The sequence below is a fragment of the Pristiophorus japonicus genome, chromosome 12 (genome assembly GCF_044704955.1).
Source record: "Pristiophorus japonicus isolate sPriJap1 chromosome 12, sPriJap1.hap1, whole genome shotgun sequence".
NCBI lineage: Eukaryota > Metazoa > Chordata > Chondrichthyes > Pristiophoridae > Pristiophorus > Pristiophorus japonicus.
The window spans coordinates 51,109,617-51,127,635 of NC_091988.1; the positions used below are offsets into that span (position 1 = coordinate 51,109,617).

An 18,019-nucleotide genomic window follows, 5' to 3' on the forward strand; every position below is an offset into this window, starting at 1 on the left:
TTTAAAAAGGTGACACAACAAACCCGGTAACTATAGGCCTATCAGTTTAACATCAGTAATAGGCAAGATGCTTGAAGGAATCATAAGGGATGCAATATATGAGTACTTGGATAGGGAGGGTCATATTAGGGACACCCAACGTGGCTTCATGAAGGGGAAATCATGTTTAACTAATTTACTGGAATTCTTTGAGGATATAACGAGCATGGTGGATAGAGGTGTACCGATGGATGTGGTGTATTTAGATTTCCAAAAGGCATTCGATAAGGTGCCACACAAAAGGTTACTGCAGAAGATAAAGGTACGCGGAGTCAGAGGAAATGTATTAGCATGGATAGAGAATTGGCTGGCTAACAGAAAGCAGAGAGTCGGGATAAATGGGTCCTTTTCGGGTTGGAAATCGGTGGTTAGTGGTGTGCTACAGGGATCGGTGCTGGGACCACAACTGTTTACAATATACATAGATGACCTGGAAGAGGGGACAGAGTGTAGTGTAACAAAATTTGCAGATGACACAAAGGTTAGTGGGAAAGCGGGTTGTGTAGAGGACACAGAGAGGCTGCAAAGAGATTTAGATAGGTTAAGCGAATGGGCTAAGGTTTGGCAGATGGAATATAATGTCGGAAAGTGTAAGGTCATCCACCTTGGGAAAAAAAACAGTAAAAGGGAATATTATTTGAATGGGGAGAAATTACAACATACTGCGGTGCAGAGGGACCTGGGGGTCCTTGTGCATGAAACTCTTTTGAGTTTACCTGAAAATAAACATAAACATTAAACCGTGCCACCCGCCTGGGTGACACAGCAGACATTTTCAAGGCCCCTTTTTTTTTTTTTCCTTTTTTTTTGTTTTTTTTTGGGGCGCAAAAATCTAATTTTTTCCAGTGCCCCCTATAAAAGGGGAGGGGGACACTAAAAGCACCGGCAATTAAAACAAATTAAACTTTAAAACGTAAAATCAAATTAAAATTTGGTTGCCGGGCGTGATGATGCACTCCAGTCCCTCCGGTGCCCACCTCTCGCGGAAGGCCGCGAGCGTACCGGTGGACACCGCGTGCTCCATCTCCAAGGACACCCTGGACCAGATGTAAGAGCGGAAGAGAGGCAGGCAGTCAGGTTGAACGACCCCCTCGACCGCCCGCTGCCTGGACCGGCTGATGGCACCCTTGGCCGTGCCCAGGAGCAGTCCTACGAGGAGGCCTTCGGACCTACCCGCTCCCCTCCGCACAGGGTGCCCAAAGATCAGGAGAGTGGGACTGAAATGCAGCCAGAATTTCAGGAGCAGCCCCTTCAAATAATAAAACAGGGGCTGCAACCTTGTGCATTCCATAAAAACATGGAACACGGACTCTTCCAGACCGCAGAAATTGCAGGCGGCCTGGGAGTCCGTGAACCGGCTTAAAAATTTGTTGCACGGCACTGCTCCGTGCACCACCCTCCAGGCCAAGTCCCCGATGAATAGTGGGAGGACCCCTGCGTAGAGTGCCCTCCATCGGGGACCCCCGCCTCCTCCGGACGGCAAGATGGTACGCCATGGCGTGTCCGGACGGCCGGCGAGGATGGCAAAGTTGAGGGTGTGCAGGAGCAGCCCGTACAGGAAACCCCTCCGCGCGGAACTGAAAGGCACGGAGGGGATTTCCCCGAGGCGGCTCAAGTTGTGAGGCGCCGGCCCCCGAGGGAGGTTCCGGGGTTTGGCGCCGATGAGGAATTCCGTCCGGACGGGGGTCAGTTCGGACGGGATCTCCCCACGTGCTTTGAGCCTCCTCGATGCGCCTAACGGAGTCAGGGCCCAGAGCTGTTTTTAGCGACTCGATGGCATCGGCCGCGTGGCGGACGTTGGCATATTTTAGGCGCCGCGCCAGCGTGTCTGGCACCATCCAGCCTGCTCCTCCGCCATCGAGCAGGTCCCTGACCCTGGTCACCTCACCAGCCACAGCCCTCTCTTCCGACCGCCACATAAAACCTCGGCCGTGAAGGTACGGATTCCCGAGCAGCGGTTTCCTTGTGCATGAAACTCTTTTTGGAGTTCACCTGCAAAAACATAAAACATTAAACGGTGCCACCCGACCTGGGTGACACTCCAGACATTTACAAGCCCTTTTTTTTTCCCCCTTTTTTTTTGTGTTTTTCTTTTTTTGGTTTTTTTTTTGGGGCACTAAAATCACAATTTTCCCCAGTGCCCCCTATAAAAGGGAAGGGGGACACTAAAAGCACCGGCAATTAAAACAAATTAAACTTAAAAACGTAAAATCAAATTAAAATTTGGTTGCCGGGCGTGATGATGCACTCCAGTCCCTCCGGTGCCCACCTCTCGCGGAAGGCCGCGAGCGTACCGGTGGACACCGCGTGCTCCATCTCCAAGGACACCCTGGACCGGATGTAAGAGCGGAAGAGAGGCAGGCAGTCAGGTTGAACGACCCCCTCGACCGCCCGCTGCCTGGACCAGCTGATGGCACCCTTGGACGTGCCCAGGAGCAGTCCTACGAGGAGGCCTTCGGACCTACCCGCTCCCCTCCGCACAGGGTTCCTTGTGCATGAATCCCAAAACGTTAGTTTGCAGGTGCAGCAGGTAATCAGGAAGGCGAATGGAATGTTGGCCTTCATTGCGAGAGGGATGGAGTACAAATGCAGGGAGGTCCTTCTGCAACTGTATAGGTTATTGGTGAGGCCGCACCTGGAGTACTGCGTGCAGTTTTGGTCATCTTACTTAAGGAAGGATATACTAGCTTTGGAGAGGGTACAGAGACGATTCACTAGGCTGATTCCGGAGATGAGGGGTTACCTTATGGTGATAGATTGAGTAGACTGGGTCTTTACTCGTTGGAGTTCAGAAGGATGAGGGGTGATCTTATCGAAACATTTAAAATAATGAAAGGGATAGACAAGATAGAGGCAGAGAGGTTGTTTCCACTGGTTGGGGAGACTAGAACTAGGGGGCATAGCCTCAAAATACGGGGGAGCCAATTTAAAACCGAGTTGAGAAGGAATTTCTTCTCCTAGAGGGTTGTGAATCTGTGGAATTCTCTGCCCAAGGAAGCAGTTGAGGCTAGCTCATTGAATGTATTCGTCACGGATAGATAGATTTTTAACCAATAAGGGAATTAAGGGTTACGGGGAGCGAGCGGGTAAGTGGAGCTGAGTCCACGGCCAGATCAGCCATGCTCTTGTTGAATGGCAGAGCAGGCTCGAGGGGCTAGATGGCCTACTCCTGTTCCTAATTCTTATGTTCTTATGTTCATTAAAAAAAAAAGAGGTTGGGCGGGGCCGAAATTCAGGCACACCAGAAAGCTGGTGCAACCACAATTTTGTTTTACTGCCGGGAGCGATGAGGGGGCCTCCCGAGCGATTTTCTCCTCTTTAAACTTTTGTCGCGTTGGACCGGAAGTCCTGGTGAGGCAGTAAGTCCTGGTGAAGGGTGGAAGTTGGAGCGGGACCGAGTCTCCGCTCCTGTTACTCAGCGGCGGGGTGGAGATGACGTAACGACGCATGTGTGCACCACGCTTTCCCCTTCACTTAAAGGGAAGAGCATTCGGCATTTTTAAACTTCGGTCCACTGGGCCGTCAGGAAGGGTTTTGGCCAGGCTAGCGGCATGTCATCCAAGAGGGGGTGTCAGGTTGCCTGTTGGTGGGCCAGCCGAACCCGGGGGCAAAAGTTGGCCGGCTTATCAGGAAGTCGGCCAGCAAAAATAAAAACAAGGTGGCCGTGAGCCCGCCCCTTGAAGGGCCGCCGTGCTGCCATGCCGCACACGCACAGCACCAGGAGCTCCGACAGAAAAAACTGTCAGGGACACCACGCGGCACATCAAAGATTTTATGAGGTAAATTTGGGACGGAGAGTGCTGGAGGTGCGGGATAGCGGCAGTGTGCATTTTGATGACGCGCTTGCGGTGGTCGGCAGCAGCAGGGCAGAAGTGGGGACAGGCCGAAAAATCCCGAGCTGAATTATGGTCATGGCTGCCGATGGACTGCAACGCGGTGGCGCCGCATGGCCGCCACAAAATGGCGGTAACGGGCCTTATACAGTCCCTGAATTTCGGCCCCGTCATTTCTTACAAATCTAATTGTATTTTTTGAAGAAGTTACAAAGTTGGTGGATGAGGGAAGCCCAGTAGACATTGTCTACTTAGCTATCCAAAAAGCTTTTTGTTATATATGCAGACTATAGATATACTCTCTATGTAGTCACTGTATGGTTGCATAAGATGGAGACTTGTCTAACTGATGTACTATCAATAAGGTTTACACTGTTTATATACAATGCTGGCACCACTAGAGGATGCAACTGATGGAGACCGGGGTTTCCTGCCCTGGTGGCAGGGGCTGTATAAAAGGGGAGCCACCATGCGGCTGCCTCACTCTGGAGTTACAAGTAATGGACCGAGGTCACTACAGTTTGAGTACAACACATTGCCTCGTGGAGTCATTCATAAGTACATTACAGACATAATACTTTTGATAAGGTACCGCACAAGAGGTTCCTCTATAAGATCAGAGCCTCTGGTATCAATGGTAATATACTATGCTGAAAATTCCAGCCTGGCCGGGTCTGTATGAAGTGCGCACGTACCCAGCGAGGCCTCGCAAAGGCCAGTTTTCAGGGTGCAATGCGCATGCGCCGAAAATCAACTTTTCTGATCTGTCAAGATTTCTCTTGAAAGATCCTCCGCATCCCCGGGAGAAGGACATTCGTGCGGGAGAGATTGGGCTATTTGCTCAACTCATGCCCAGCGAATGTCCTTCAAACTTTTAAGCCTGGTAAAAGCAGCCGCATGGCTTACTTTTGCCAGAGTAAGAGCTTTAAAACATATAAAAATTAAATTGAATCATACATTTTTATGTCAAAAACACTGTCCATTAAGGTAAGTTTATTTTAAACCCTATTAAAAACACATTAAAAAAAATTCTAAAAATATATATTTTTTCTAAAACATTTAATTAACTTTAATTTCAATTAATTTTAAATATTTGAAGTGGTTTTTTTTTGCGTTTCTTGTTTTAGGGGTTTATTCTCATTGATAGTAATGGGAACTCATAAAAACTGAGTTCCCATTATTCTCAATGCAAATACTGCAGTGATTAGTGGTCCAGCCCACGTAACTCCAGCATTTTGTACAAGGAAGTCATCTCCCCATACACTGTGCATCGAATGAAGGCCTGCGACTGAAGTCGAAGGCATTTCCGTGACCACCAGGTACTTTCGCAATTTTTTTTCGGTTGGAGGAGTTCCTCCGAAGGAAGCCACCGACTGGAATTTTCCCCATTGAGTTGGATTCAGAACTGGCTGGCAGGACGCAGGCAAAAAGTAGTTATAGATTGATTAAGATCTGTTTGGAGACCGGTCACCAGTGGTGTTATGGGACCGTGTTGCTTTTTACTATTTTTAATTCATGATCTAGATTTAGGAGTTTGGGACACAATTTGCAAATTTGCAGGTGATACCAAGATCTGTGCGAGTGCTAGAACTGTGGAAGATGCTCGTCTGCTTCAGGCAGATCTTAATGTGTTGGGATATTTGGCTCAAGACTGGAAAATGATGTATTACTCAGATAAATGCAATGTTATGCATGTGGGCAGGGCAAAAGCTCATCATACATTCACCCTTCAGGGAAAGGCATTAAAGATTTGGGCATTCTAGTGCATAAAGGTACATGAGCAATAGCGAGAGCAAATAGGGTGTTGTGGTGTATTCACAGGACAATGGAGTATAAGATGAGGCGACTACTTTGTCCTTGTACAAGACCTTAGTCAGGCCGCACTTGGAATACTGTGTCTAGTTTTGGTCTCCTCATATGGTGGGTCATATTGAAGCTCTGGAAAGGGTGCTGAAGAGGGTTGCTAGATTAATTCCAAGTCTAAACATCTTAGTTATTGTTATGTTTTGAATAAAGAGTCAGACTAGGTACTGCAAGCTCAAAGTAAGTGTGACCATAGTCCTTTATTGCAGATCTCAGAATGCCTCTCCAGCCTGTGAGGCCTCCTTATATACAAGTGCTCCCAAGAGATTGTGGGATCCCTTGGAACTCCACTGGATAAGCCTCTGGTGGTTAGACATGGTAATTACAGGTTTACATACATAACAACACTCTTCCCCAAAGCCAATAGTGTAATTATTTACAATGTGAGTCGATCTGGGGCCTTCCTTTCCCTGATCGTCTCAGTGTAAATGCTGGTGTTGGTGAGTCGTTCATTGGGCCTTCGCTGGGCTGCTGCGCAGCTGGCCTTGCTGGACTGTTGGGGGTGGTGAGTCCTGCTGGGCTGCTGCAGGTGATGTGTTCTGCTTCGTGGTCAACCGGTGGGTCGGTTGCCACTTGTGTGTGTGTTGGAGGGTCGAAAAAGGTAGAGTCTATTGTGGGTTGTTCTGGATAGTCTGTAAATCTGAGTTTGGTTTGGTCCAAGTGTTTCCTGCAGATGAGTCCATTTGCGAGTTTGACCACAAACACCCTATTCCCCTCTTTGGCCAAAACAGTGCCAGTAATCCACTTGGGACCTTGTCCATAGTTCAACACAAATACAGGATTATTTACTTCAATTTCGCGTGACACATTTGCGCGATCAAGATATGTATTCTGTTGAAGCCACCTGCTCTCTACCTGTTCGTGTAGATCAGGGTGGACTAATGAGAGCCTTGTCTTAAGTGCCCTTTTCATGAACAGTTCAGCGGGAGGGACCCCGGTGAGTGAGTGGGGTCTTGTGCGGTAACTAAGCAGGACTTGGGATAAGCGAGTTTGCAGTGAGCCTTCAGTTACCCTTTTCAAGCTCTGCTTGATTGTTTGAACTGCTCGTTCTGCCTGACCGTTGGACGCTGGCTTAAAAGGGGCAGACGTGACATGTTTGACCCCATTGCGGGTCATGAATTCCTTGACTTCGGCACTGGTAAAGCATGGGCCATTGTCACTTACCAGGACATCAGCCAAGCCGTGCGTGGCACACATGGCCCGTAGGCTTTCAATGGTAGCAGCGGACGTGCTTGCCGACATGATCACACATTCAATCCATTTGGAGTACGCATCTACAACCACTAAAAACATTTTTCCCAAGAATGGGCCGGCATAGTCGACATAAATCCTAGACCACGATTTGGAGGGCTAAGACCATAAACTTAATGGCGCCTCCCTGTGTGCATTGCTTAACTGGGAACATGCATTACATTTGTGCACACAGGAATCTAAGTCTGCATCGATACCGGGCCACCACACGTGTGATCTGGCTATCGTTTTCATCATTACAATGCCCGGATGGGTACTGTGGAGAGCACTAATGAAGGTGTCCCTGCCCTTTTTTAGCTCAATTACCCGATTGCCCCATAGGAGGCAGTCTGCCTGTATAGACATTTCATCTTTGCGCTGCTGGTATGGCTTTATTTCTTCCTGCATCTCTAGCGGGACACTAGACCAACTCCTGTGGAGCACACAGTTTTTTTACTAGGGACAATAAGGGGTCCTGGTCATTCAGGTTATAATCTGTCAGGCGGTAACAGGTGGTTTCTCACTCTCGAATGCTTCCTTTATCATAACTAAATCTGCAGGCTGTGCCATCTCCACCCTGGTGGGCAATGGTAGCCTACTGAGAGCATTGGCACAATTTTCTGTGCCTGGCCTGTGGTGGATGGCATAGTTGTATGTGGACAACGTGAGCGCCCATCTCTGGATGCGAGCCGATGCATTCGTATTTATCCCCTTATTTTCAGAAAAAAGGGATATAAGCGGCTTATGGTCAGTTTCCAATTCAAATTTGAGCCCGAGCAGATATTGATGCATTTTTTTTACCCCGTAAACACACGCTAATGCTTCTTTTTCGATCATACTGTCGGCCCTCTCGGTCTTAGACAGACTTCTGGATGCATAAGCAACTGGTTGCAATTTCCCAAAGTCATTAATTTGTTGCAATACATACCCAACCCCGTACGATGACGCATCACATGCTAGTACCAAACGCTTACATGGATTGTACAACACAAGCAATTTGTTTGAACAGAACAGCTTCATAGCTTTCTCAAAGGCATTTTCTTGGCTTTTACCCCATACCCATTCACTTACCTTACGCAGTAGAAATTGCAGGGGTTCTAACAATATGCTAAGACCCAGTAAGATGTTACCAAAGTAGTTCAGGAGTCCTAGAAATGACAGCAGCTCCGTCACGTTCTGTGGTCTCGGTGTGTTCTTGATTGCCTCCGTCTTCGAATCGGTGGTCCTGATGCCGTCCGCCGCGATTCTTCTCCCCAGGATTTCCACTTCAGGCGCCAGGAAAACGTACTTGGAGCGTTTTAGCCTGAGCCCCACACGATTAAGCCGAATAAGAACCTCCTCCAGGTTCTGCAGGTGCTCGACGCTGTCATGACCTGTAACCAAGATGTTGTCCTGGAAGACCATGGTGCGCGGGATCGACTTCAGTATGCTTTCCATGCTCCTCTGAAATATCGTTGCGGCCGATCGAATCCCAAACGGGCATCTGTTGTAAATGTAGAGACCTTTGTGCAAGTTGATGCAGGTCAGGTCTTTCGAAGATTCCTCCAGCTCCTGCCTCATGAAGGCCGAGGTCAAGTCCAGCTTCATGAACGTTTTCCCTACCGCCAGCATCGCAAATAGGTCGTCTGCCTTTGGTAGCAGGTATTGATCCTGCAGCGAGAAACGATTGATAGTTACTTTGTAATCACCATAGATTTTGGCGGTGCTGTCTTCCTTGAGGACTGGAACGATCAGACTGGCCCACTCATTGAATTCGATCGGCGAAATTATGTCCTCTTGTTGCAGCCTGTCCAGCTCGATCTCCACCCTCTCTCTCATCATATAAGGTACCGCTCTCACCTTGTGATGGATGGGTCACGCTCCCTGAATCAAATGGATCTGCACTTTTGCTCCTTGGAACTTTCTGATGCCTGGTTTGAACAGCGAGGGGAACTTGCTTAGGACCTGGGCATGAGGTGTCGTCGACGGCGAAAGCGCTCAGACATTGTCCCAGCTGCAGTGTATCTTTCCAGCCAGCTCCTGCCGAACAGCGTGGGGCCATCGCCCGGTACCACCCAGAGTGGTAAATCGTGCACTGCTCCATCATAGGAGACCTTTACGGTAGCACTGCCAATTACGGGAATCAGTTCCTTAGTGTACGTTCTGAGTTTGGTACGAATGGGAGTCAGGATTGGGCTTGAGACCTTGTTGCACCACAACGTATCGAAAATCTTTTTGCTCATTATGGACTGGCTTGCGCCCATGTCCAGCTCCATGGACACCGGGAGCCCATTTAATTCAACCTTCAGCATTATCGGGAGACACTTTGCGGTAAATGTGTGCACCCCATATACCTCTGCCTCCTCGGTCTGAGGCTCTGGTTCGTCATGATCCACCGTAGATCTGTCCTCCTCTGCTACATGGTGGTTTGCAGGATTAGCAGGGTTTGCAGCTCGCCTGCACATGCGTTGGAGGTGTCCCATTGTTCCACAGCCCTTGCAAATGTATCCTTTGAAGCAGTATGAATGGAATCAACAATCACCCCCACAGCGCCAACAAGGTGTTAATCGCCTTGTATTCACCACCCTTGATGGTGGACTCTGAGTCATCTGCGGACGTGCAGCTACAGGCATGTGAGTCCTGCCATGTACATTTCGATTAGAAAACAACATTACTTTGTTCACAGTACTTGCAGCAGCACTAGTGTGCTCCGAAATTTGTTTGGTATTGTCACTGGTGGAGATAAATGCTTGGGCTATCGCTATGGCTTTACTCAAGGTTGGGGTTTCCACAGTCAAAAGTTTGCGAAGTATTACTTCATTGCCAATGCCAAGTACAAAGATGTTCCTGAGCATATGCTCCAAGTGTCCTTCAAATTCGCAATGTCCTGCAAGGCGCCTTAGCTCGGCGACGTAGCTCGCCACCTCCTGGCCTTCAGACCTCTTGTACGTGTAGAACTGATACCTCGCCATCAGAACGCTTGCCTTCAGGTTCAGATGCTCCAGACCAGTGTGCACAACTCATCGTATGACTTGTCTGTGGGTTTCACTGGAGCGAGCAGGTTTTTCCTGAGGCCATACGTTGATGCCCCGCAAACGATGAGGAGGATCGCCCTTCGTTTGGCAGCATCCGCTTCTCCTTCCAGCTCATTGGTCACGAAGTATTGGTCAAGTCGCTCCACGAAGGTTTCCCAATCATCTCCCTCTGAAAATTTCTCCAGGATGCGCACAGTTCTCTGCATTGTTGCGTTGGGGTTCGTCATCTGTATCTCATCGCCAGTTGTTATGTCTTGAATAAAGAGTCCGACTAGGTACTGCAAGCTCAAAGTAAGTGTGACCGTCGTCCTTTATTACAGGTCTTAGAGTGCCTCTCCAGCCTGTGAGGCCTCCTTATATACAGGTGCTCCCAAGGAATTGTGGGATCTCTTGAAACTCCAGGGGATAAGCCCTCTGGTGGTTAGACATGGTAATTACAAGTTTACATACAATACAGTTATCAAGATAGGCTAAAAGATTTGGGACTCTATACCTTAGAGCAGCATAGACTTAGGAGTGATCTAATTGAGGTTTATAATATTATGAAGGGAATAGACGGTGTTCCAGCTGACAGTTTTTTTCAATTAAATAGGTTAGGCAGGACCGGGGTCACAAATTTAAGGTGTATAGGACTAGATCTAGGTTAGACATCAGGAGATGGTTATTTTCCCAGAGAATAATAGGTCTCTGGAACAAGCTGCTGTTTCGTGTGGTGGAATCGAACTCGCTGAATTCCTTCAAGCGAAAGCTGGATTTGTTTCTGGCTGAGGCAGAGCACCTCTTACAGAAGCAGGTACTGCATGAAATTCAAGGCCAGAGTTATCTCCTGGACTAGTTTTGATTGCTTAAAATGGGTTGGAGAGGAATTTCCCAGATTTTCTTTTCCCAAATTGGCCTGAGTTTTTTATCTGGTATTTTGCCTCACCCAGGAGATCACATGTTTTTAGATAGGGTGGAGTGTATAAGTTGTGATACACAAGGTATTGCAATTGTGTGGGACAGGCTCGATCGACCAGATGGTCTTTACCCGTCCGTCATTGTTCATATGATTGATTTGATTAGTTCTGTGATACATCTTGGTTCATGGGCATCACATCTGAAAGTGTGACTCAAAGGCATCATACCTCAAAAGTATCACACCTTCAAGGCGTTACATCTCCATGGGACAAACATACAATCATAATTGGTCCAAGTAACCATCATCATCATAGGCAGTTCCTCGAAATTGAGGAAAACTTGCTTCCGCTCTAAAAGTGAGTTCTCAGGTGGCTGTACAGTCCAATGCGGGAATTATTGTCTGTCACAAATGGGGCAGACAGTGGTTGAAGGAAAGGGTGGGTGGGGAGCCTAGTTTGCCACATGCTCCTTCCGCTGTCTGCGCTTGATTTCTGCATGCTCTCGACGACGAGATTCGAGATACTCAGCGCCCTCCCGGCTCACAGATGTGGACTATATACAGCAGACATCTCAAAGCACTGGAGGAAGTAACACCAGCGCTGCCTCCGCAAGATCCTGCAAATCCACTGGGAAGATAGACGCACCAACGTCAGTGTTCTCGCTCAGGCCAACATCCCCAGCATTGAAGGGCTGACCACACTCGACCAGCTCCGTTGGGCGGGCCACATCGTCCACATGCCTGACACAAGACTCCCTAAGCAAGTGCTCTACTCAGAACTCCTACATGGCAAGTGAGCCCCAGGTGGGCAGAGGAATTATTTCAAGGACACTCACAAAGCCTCCTTGATAAAGTGCAACATCCCCACCGGCACCTGGGAATCCCTGGCCCAAGACCACCCAAAGTGGAGGAAGAGCATCTGGGAGGGCGCTGAGCACCTTGAGTCTCGTCGCCGAGAGCATGCAGAAATCAAGCACAGAAAATCCAAGCTGTTAACTTACCCCTCAAGAATCTGATTGACTAAATGTAAATTAACCAAAATGGCTTTCTACACTTGGAAGGTGGCTGAAGGCAAAACTGAGGAATGTGTAAAAATTGAAGCAGAAATCGAAGGCATCATTTCTATCCCACACTATTCATAGCCAGCAAGAACCTGTGCCACAAAACGGACCGATCAAATTGGTCAAGCAATTTTCTTACTTTTTTTTCTGACCTCACTGCACTATACTCTATATACAGCTAACAATTCAATTGATAACAGAATAGATACATTGACTATTACATGGATAATGCATCACAGAAACTGGCCATTTGGCCCAACTAGTATGTGCTGGTGTTTATACTCCACACGATTCTCCTCCTATTCCATCTGCCTCATCTCAGCCTTTCAGCATATGTTTTGCTTTGGATTCTCCCACAAGTGGAAACGTTCTCTCCACATCTACCCTGTCCAACCCATTCAGAATTTTAAAGACCTCTATTAGGACGCCTCAAAGTCTTCTCTTTTCTAAAGAAAAAAGCCCCAACTTGTTCAATAGCTGTAATCTCTCAGTTCCGGTACCATCCCTGTAAATCTTTCTTGCACATTCTCCAATCCCTCTGTGTCCTTTTTGCAGTATGGAGACCAGACTGTGCAAGTGCGGTCTGACCAAGGTCCTATACAAGTCTAATTAAGCTTCACTACTTTTGAATTCTATACCTGTAGAATACATTCTAGTTTTAACTGCTTTGCTGACCTGTGATGCTTACTTTTAATGATTTGTTCACCTGTATCTCAAATCCCTTCGCTCTTCTGACTCTTTCAGTTTCTTTTTTACAGTGATGGTGATGATTCTATTTTACCAACCAACGTGCATCACCTCCTATTTATCTATGTTGAAGTTCATTTGCCACTTAACTGCCCAGTCTACAAGTTTTCTAATGTCTTCTTACACTGTTGTAGTCTTCCTCAGTGTTAGCTATATAGAAACATAGAAACATAGAAAATAGGTGCAGGAGTAGGCCATTCGGCCCTTCTAGCCTGCACCGCCATTCAATGAGTTCATGGCTGAACATTCAACTTCAGTACCCCATTCCTGCTTTCTCGCCATACCCCTTGATCCCCCTAGTAGTAAGGACCTCATCTATACTTTAGTATCTCTTCAAAATTTTGATATTGAGTTACATGTTCCTAAACCAACAAATTCTGTAAGTTATGAATAACAGTTGTCCCAGCACTGATCATTTTGGGACACCACAAAAATAACTAAACTCAAAGATACTTGTCTTCAAATACTTTTGTCCCCTCTTCTACCATCACTATGATGCACTGCACAAGGCTCCAAGGACAACCTCCTTCCCAATACTTTACCATTTCCACCCAACCAATTTATTCTTCATGTTCCCTATTTTAAAGTTACAATTATGCACACATAAAACTCCTTCAGTCATGTAACCGATTACAATTCCTAGGAGCCATCGCAGAAGTAGGACTTGTGTGAATGTGTGAAGTAATACACGCCTTTCCATCATGTACTGGCATTCTGGTTTCTGCTTCCTCGGACATTCTCATTCTCACTCCCAGTGGTTAATTGCTTCTTGTGTCTTTCTGGCCCCGGCAGCAGCTCCTTCTGCTCTCCCTGCTCACAGAGCTACCAGTCCCAATCCGTTACACCCTGGCAAATGAGGTGGCAATGGCTTAAAATCATGGCTTCCTTCACAAATTTGTATTGACAACGGATCTTTTACACTTGTATAGCAGCTCACCACATCTCCCAGAAACTCCTCAAAATAAGATTAAGATTTGTTTAAAAAAAACTTACTTGATGCAGATTCTCTCAAACCGTGAAATCTTTGTGTTAGCTTGACTCTTCCTGAGGAATGAATGAAAGCTTGCATTGATTTAGATAATTTTTTTACAATACTTGGACTAGAAATTGCGTAGCACTCCGTTTGGGGTGATAACTATTGTGGGAGTGCAAAAGTATCGCCAGGCGCTCCCCACTTTGAGCAGATGCAAACATCTGGAGGGAAGTGGAGTGCTAAGTCAAGCTTTCCGTGGAACGCTAAACCAGGCAAAAGGGGCGGTAGTGGCAGAGCACGGCACAATGTCCCGTGCAGCACTGCTGGAATCACAGGTTCCTCTCCTCCCTTAAAGGAAAGGGCCATTATTGAGGGCTCTGCAAGGAAACTAATCCACAGCTCAGCAACGGCACCTGTGGATCCACGACCATCAGCCCTAAGCACTCCAACAGGGCGCAGGGCTGATCAATCGCGTGATTGGAAAAATTCAAAAATGGTCAGAGGGGGGCGAGAAAATCTTTTTGGCGCTACCTGACCACCAATCCCTTTAACTAGCACTCCCCAAGCGACCGACCTCAACTCCTGCTGCAGCTGCTGTTGTTGATGCCCGGCGATGCTGCAGGGGGCGGAAGCAGAGCTGGGGCGTTGTGCCCCAGATGACCTCACGAGATGGTGGCGTTAACGTTTATCGCCAGTGCTAACCTGCAAGGGAAGTTCGCGGGCAGCGGTACTCTCACTGCAGCCGTTAGCGCCCCGTTATTGCCCCTCCCCCCCACCGTCAGAGGTGCTAACGGGAGGCGCAAAGGAAGCCAATTTCTCCCCCCTCTGTGTCAAGCATGTGTCCATTTGTTGTCTCTCTGTATGCCTTGAAGAGGGAACTGGACCAGTTCTTGTATGAGGCAGAGATCGCATTATATAGAAGATATGTGTCTTTCTAGATATGACTTGTTCCATGTGATCTCCTGAATTAGTTTCGATCGCCTGAGGGGGTCGGGTCAGAGAGAAATTTTCCAGAGTATTTTTCCCTTATTGTGTTGGTTTATTGAGATGATTTTTTGCCTCTCCCACACGATTACATGGCTGCGAGGGTGGAGGAAGGGAGGAAGAGTTTAGTCATGATGCTCCAGTCAACACGAGTCTGGGCAGGCTTGATGGACCAGCTGGTCTTTTCCTTTTGGTTGTTCATATGTAAATGTACACTGTTGAAAGAAATATTAATACAACTATATGAAACAATACATTGTCGGGCTGTGTCTTACCAGAATCGTAAGTGATTTTAAAAGCTGTAGATACCAATATGAGAATTAATGAGTAATAAAGGGCCCAAGTTGTTGCCGTCTGTAAAAATGGCGCACCTCCATAAGGTGCGCCGACTTTCTGGAATATAAAGGGTGCCGAAAACTTCCCTTGTGATTCTCCAAGTTCCTCAGCACGTCTTTGGCCTCGGCGTAGCGCAGCACAAGGGGTCGGGGGTGGAGCCAGGCCCCGGCGCAGAAAACAGTGCCAGGACCTCTGCACATGCACGCTAGAGTGTGCGCGCATGTGCAGTAGCTCCTCGCAGCCCGAATCTCTGCGATGCTGCGTGGGAGGGGCCCAAAGCACGCCGCCCCTAGCCCTGGCTGAATGGGCTCCCCGGGCATTGAAGATCGGGACTCGGGCTTCCCTCCTGTTCAGCTCCCCGCCTCCCTCCCATTCATCCTCCCTCCCTCCCGTTCAGCTCCCCCCCTCTCCTGTTCATCTTTCCCACCCCTTCCCTCCCTTCCATTCAGCCTCTCCCCCCTCCCTCCCTCCCGTTCAGCCTCTCCCCCCCCCCTCCCGTTCAGTCTCCCTCCCTCCCATTCATCCTCCCACCCCCCCGCCCGTTCAGCCTCCCCCCCCACTCCCGTTCAGCCCTCCCCCCTCCTCAGCCCTTCCCTCTCCTCCCCCCTCCTCTCCCCCCCTCCCTTCCTCTCCTCCCCCTCCTCTCGCACCCGCCTCTCCCTCCCCCTCCCCCCACCCCTCGCTGTCAGAAACACAGAGAGACACTGACAGAGACCGAGAGAGAGACACTGACAGAGACAGAGCGAGAGAAAGACACTGACAGAGACAGAGAGAGACACACTGGGGGAGCCCCGTCCCAGCACACTGTTGGAGGGCTCCCGGTGCTGCAGTAGGTGAGTAGAAACTTAATTTTTTATTTATTGATTGATTTTATATTATTTTTAATTTTTAATTTTTTTTGATTGATTTATTGGTTGATTTATTGATTTATTTATAATTTATTATTGATGATGGTTTTTATTTGTAAAAGTGAAGTGTTTAATGTTTGTAAACCTCCCTCCCCCCGCCACCCCCCCCTCCCCATCTCTCGTTCCCTACGCCTGATTTATAAGTGTAGGCAAGGTTTTTCTGAGCGTACAAAAATCTACACTCACTCCATTCTAAATTAGTTTGGAGTAAGTTTTCGCTGCCTAAACTTGCAAAACAGGCATAAGTGTCTGGACATGCCCCCTTTTGAAAAAAAAACTGTTCTAATACAAAACTATTCTAACTGACTAGAACTGGAGCAAACTAAATGCCGAGAATTGCAATTTCTAAGATATTCCATTCTAAACTAGTTGTTCCAAAAAAATAGGAGCAACTCGAGCCCGAAACTTGAGCCCAAAGTAACTAAGGTATTTCATTACTATACATCACTGCTGTATCTTCTGGGTTACAGGGAATAAGTATACTTGTGAGGTGTGCTAATTAAAAAGATCATTGCTTTTGCAAGTAATTAAAGTAGTTACTCAGGGATAAACTGCTTGCAATTGTCAGGTGATTTGTATTTGACAAAGTAACTTTTACATTTATATAGCATCTTACCACATCTCTCAGAAACATCTCAAAATGAGATAAGGTTTATTTTTTTAAAACTCACCACTTGTTGGAGGAGCGTATTGGTTTCCTGAAAAATAAATTAAAACTTGTATTTATTTAATTTTTTAAATATCTGTGTCTAGCACGCATTCATAATGCCAGGTTCAGTACATTACTAAAAGAATTAAGTAATTTTTTAAAAGTATTTACTACCTTCTAAATTGAATTATTAGCTATTATATAGTTTGATAGCTTGGGAAAAACTGCTAAAATTGTTTGATCAATTTGATTGATTAGTTCTGTGATACATCTTGGTTCATGGGCATCACACCTGAAAGTGTGGCTCTAAGGCATCATACATCAAAAGTATCACATCTTTGCACATTCTCCAATCCTTCTGTGTCCTGTTAACAGCATGGAGACCATAACTGTGCACAGTACTCCAAGTCCGGCCTGACCAGGATCCTATACAAGTCTAACAAAGCTTCACTACTTTTGAATTCTATACCCCTAGAAATACATCCCAGTGCTCTGTAAGCAGTTTTAACTGCTTTGCTGACCTGTGATGCTTGCTTTTAATGATGTGTTCACCTGTATCCCAAATCCTTTTGTTCTTCTACCCCTTTCAGTTTCTTGGCTAGAATTTTATTAACCCCGGTATGTCTGTGGCAGGTGAAGTCGGTGGTGGGTCCCGACCTTGCTGTTGACTCTATCCCATTCTGTGAAATTAATTTCTCTTGATGGGGCTTGTTAAGCCGACCCAGCGCGTTTCCCAGCTAATTAGAGGAAGTGAGTCTGGTGATCCCATTTGATGACACGTCATCAGCCGATTTGCTTAAAGAGACCATGTTCAAATTTATTTGGACATTTGTGCTGTCAGTGTTCTACAGCATTGAGGTGCTGCAAATACTGATAATGACTGCACAAAGGTTCAGGGCTGCATCCAACCTCTCCCGTGACTCCCTCCATATGATTATGAAGGAAATCACAGCATCCAGTGAGGTCCTCTTCCCTTCCCATGGGTGGAAGAGACCTCCCCAGGAGATCAACACAGCCTGGTTGCACATTGCGGAGGAGGGCACAAGCAGGGATGTGGTCAGGTGGACCTGGGTACAGTGCCGGAAACGTTTCAATGATCTCATTAGATCACAAAACATTAGTACAAATCCAAACTCAATCTAATCCTCCTGTGCCTCTCATCACATCCCCATCACTCTGCCTTCTCTACCTACTCCTACACATCCTTACTCACTCCAACCTACCTTGGACCTCCACCCAGCCCTCTCTAAGTATATCAGAAACCCATCTCACTAGCCACCCCTCACATTTAACCTCATCCTAGTGCAATCATACAAACTAACAACACACAAGGATAGGCACTTGTAATATTCATGTAAAGTTTCTGTGAATATGGTATCAAACACGTTATTTTCAACACATTGTGTTCTTGAACAGATTTGTGTGCATCTTTGGAAGTGGCATAGTGAGTTGCAATGAATGGTGAGATATAACTGTACCTGCCGCAA

General features: G+C 47.2%; 1 protein-coding gene across 1 annotated transcript in view; it reads right to left on the reverse strand.

Annotated features, from left to right (window-relative positions):
- LOC139276762 (inter-alpha-trypsin inhibitor heavy chain H3-like) overlaps positions 1 to 18,019 on the reverse strand; it is a 202,633-nt gene that overhangs the window by 61,599 nt on the left and 123,015 nt on the right. The window contains exon 16 of the mRNA XM_070894771.1: positions 7,476 to 7,498. Coding sequence (XP_070750872.1) covers positions 7,476 to 7,498 — 23 coding nt within the window. The remainder of the gene's footprint in view (positions 1 to 7,475; positions 7,499 to 18,019) is intronic.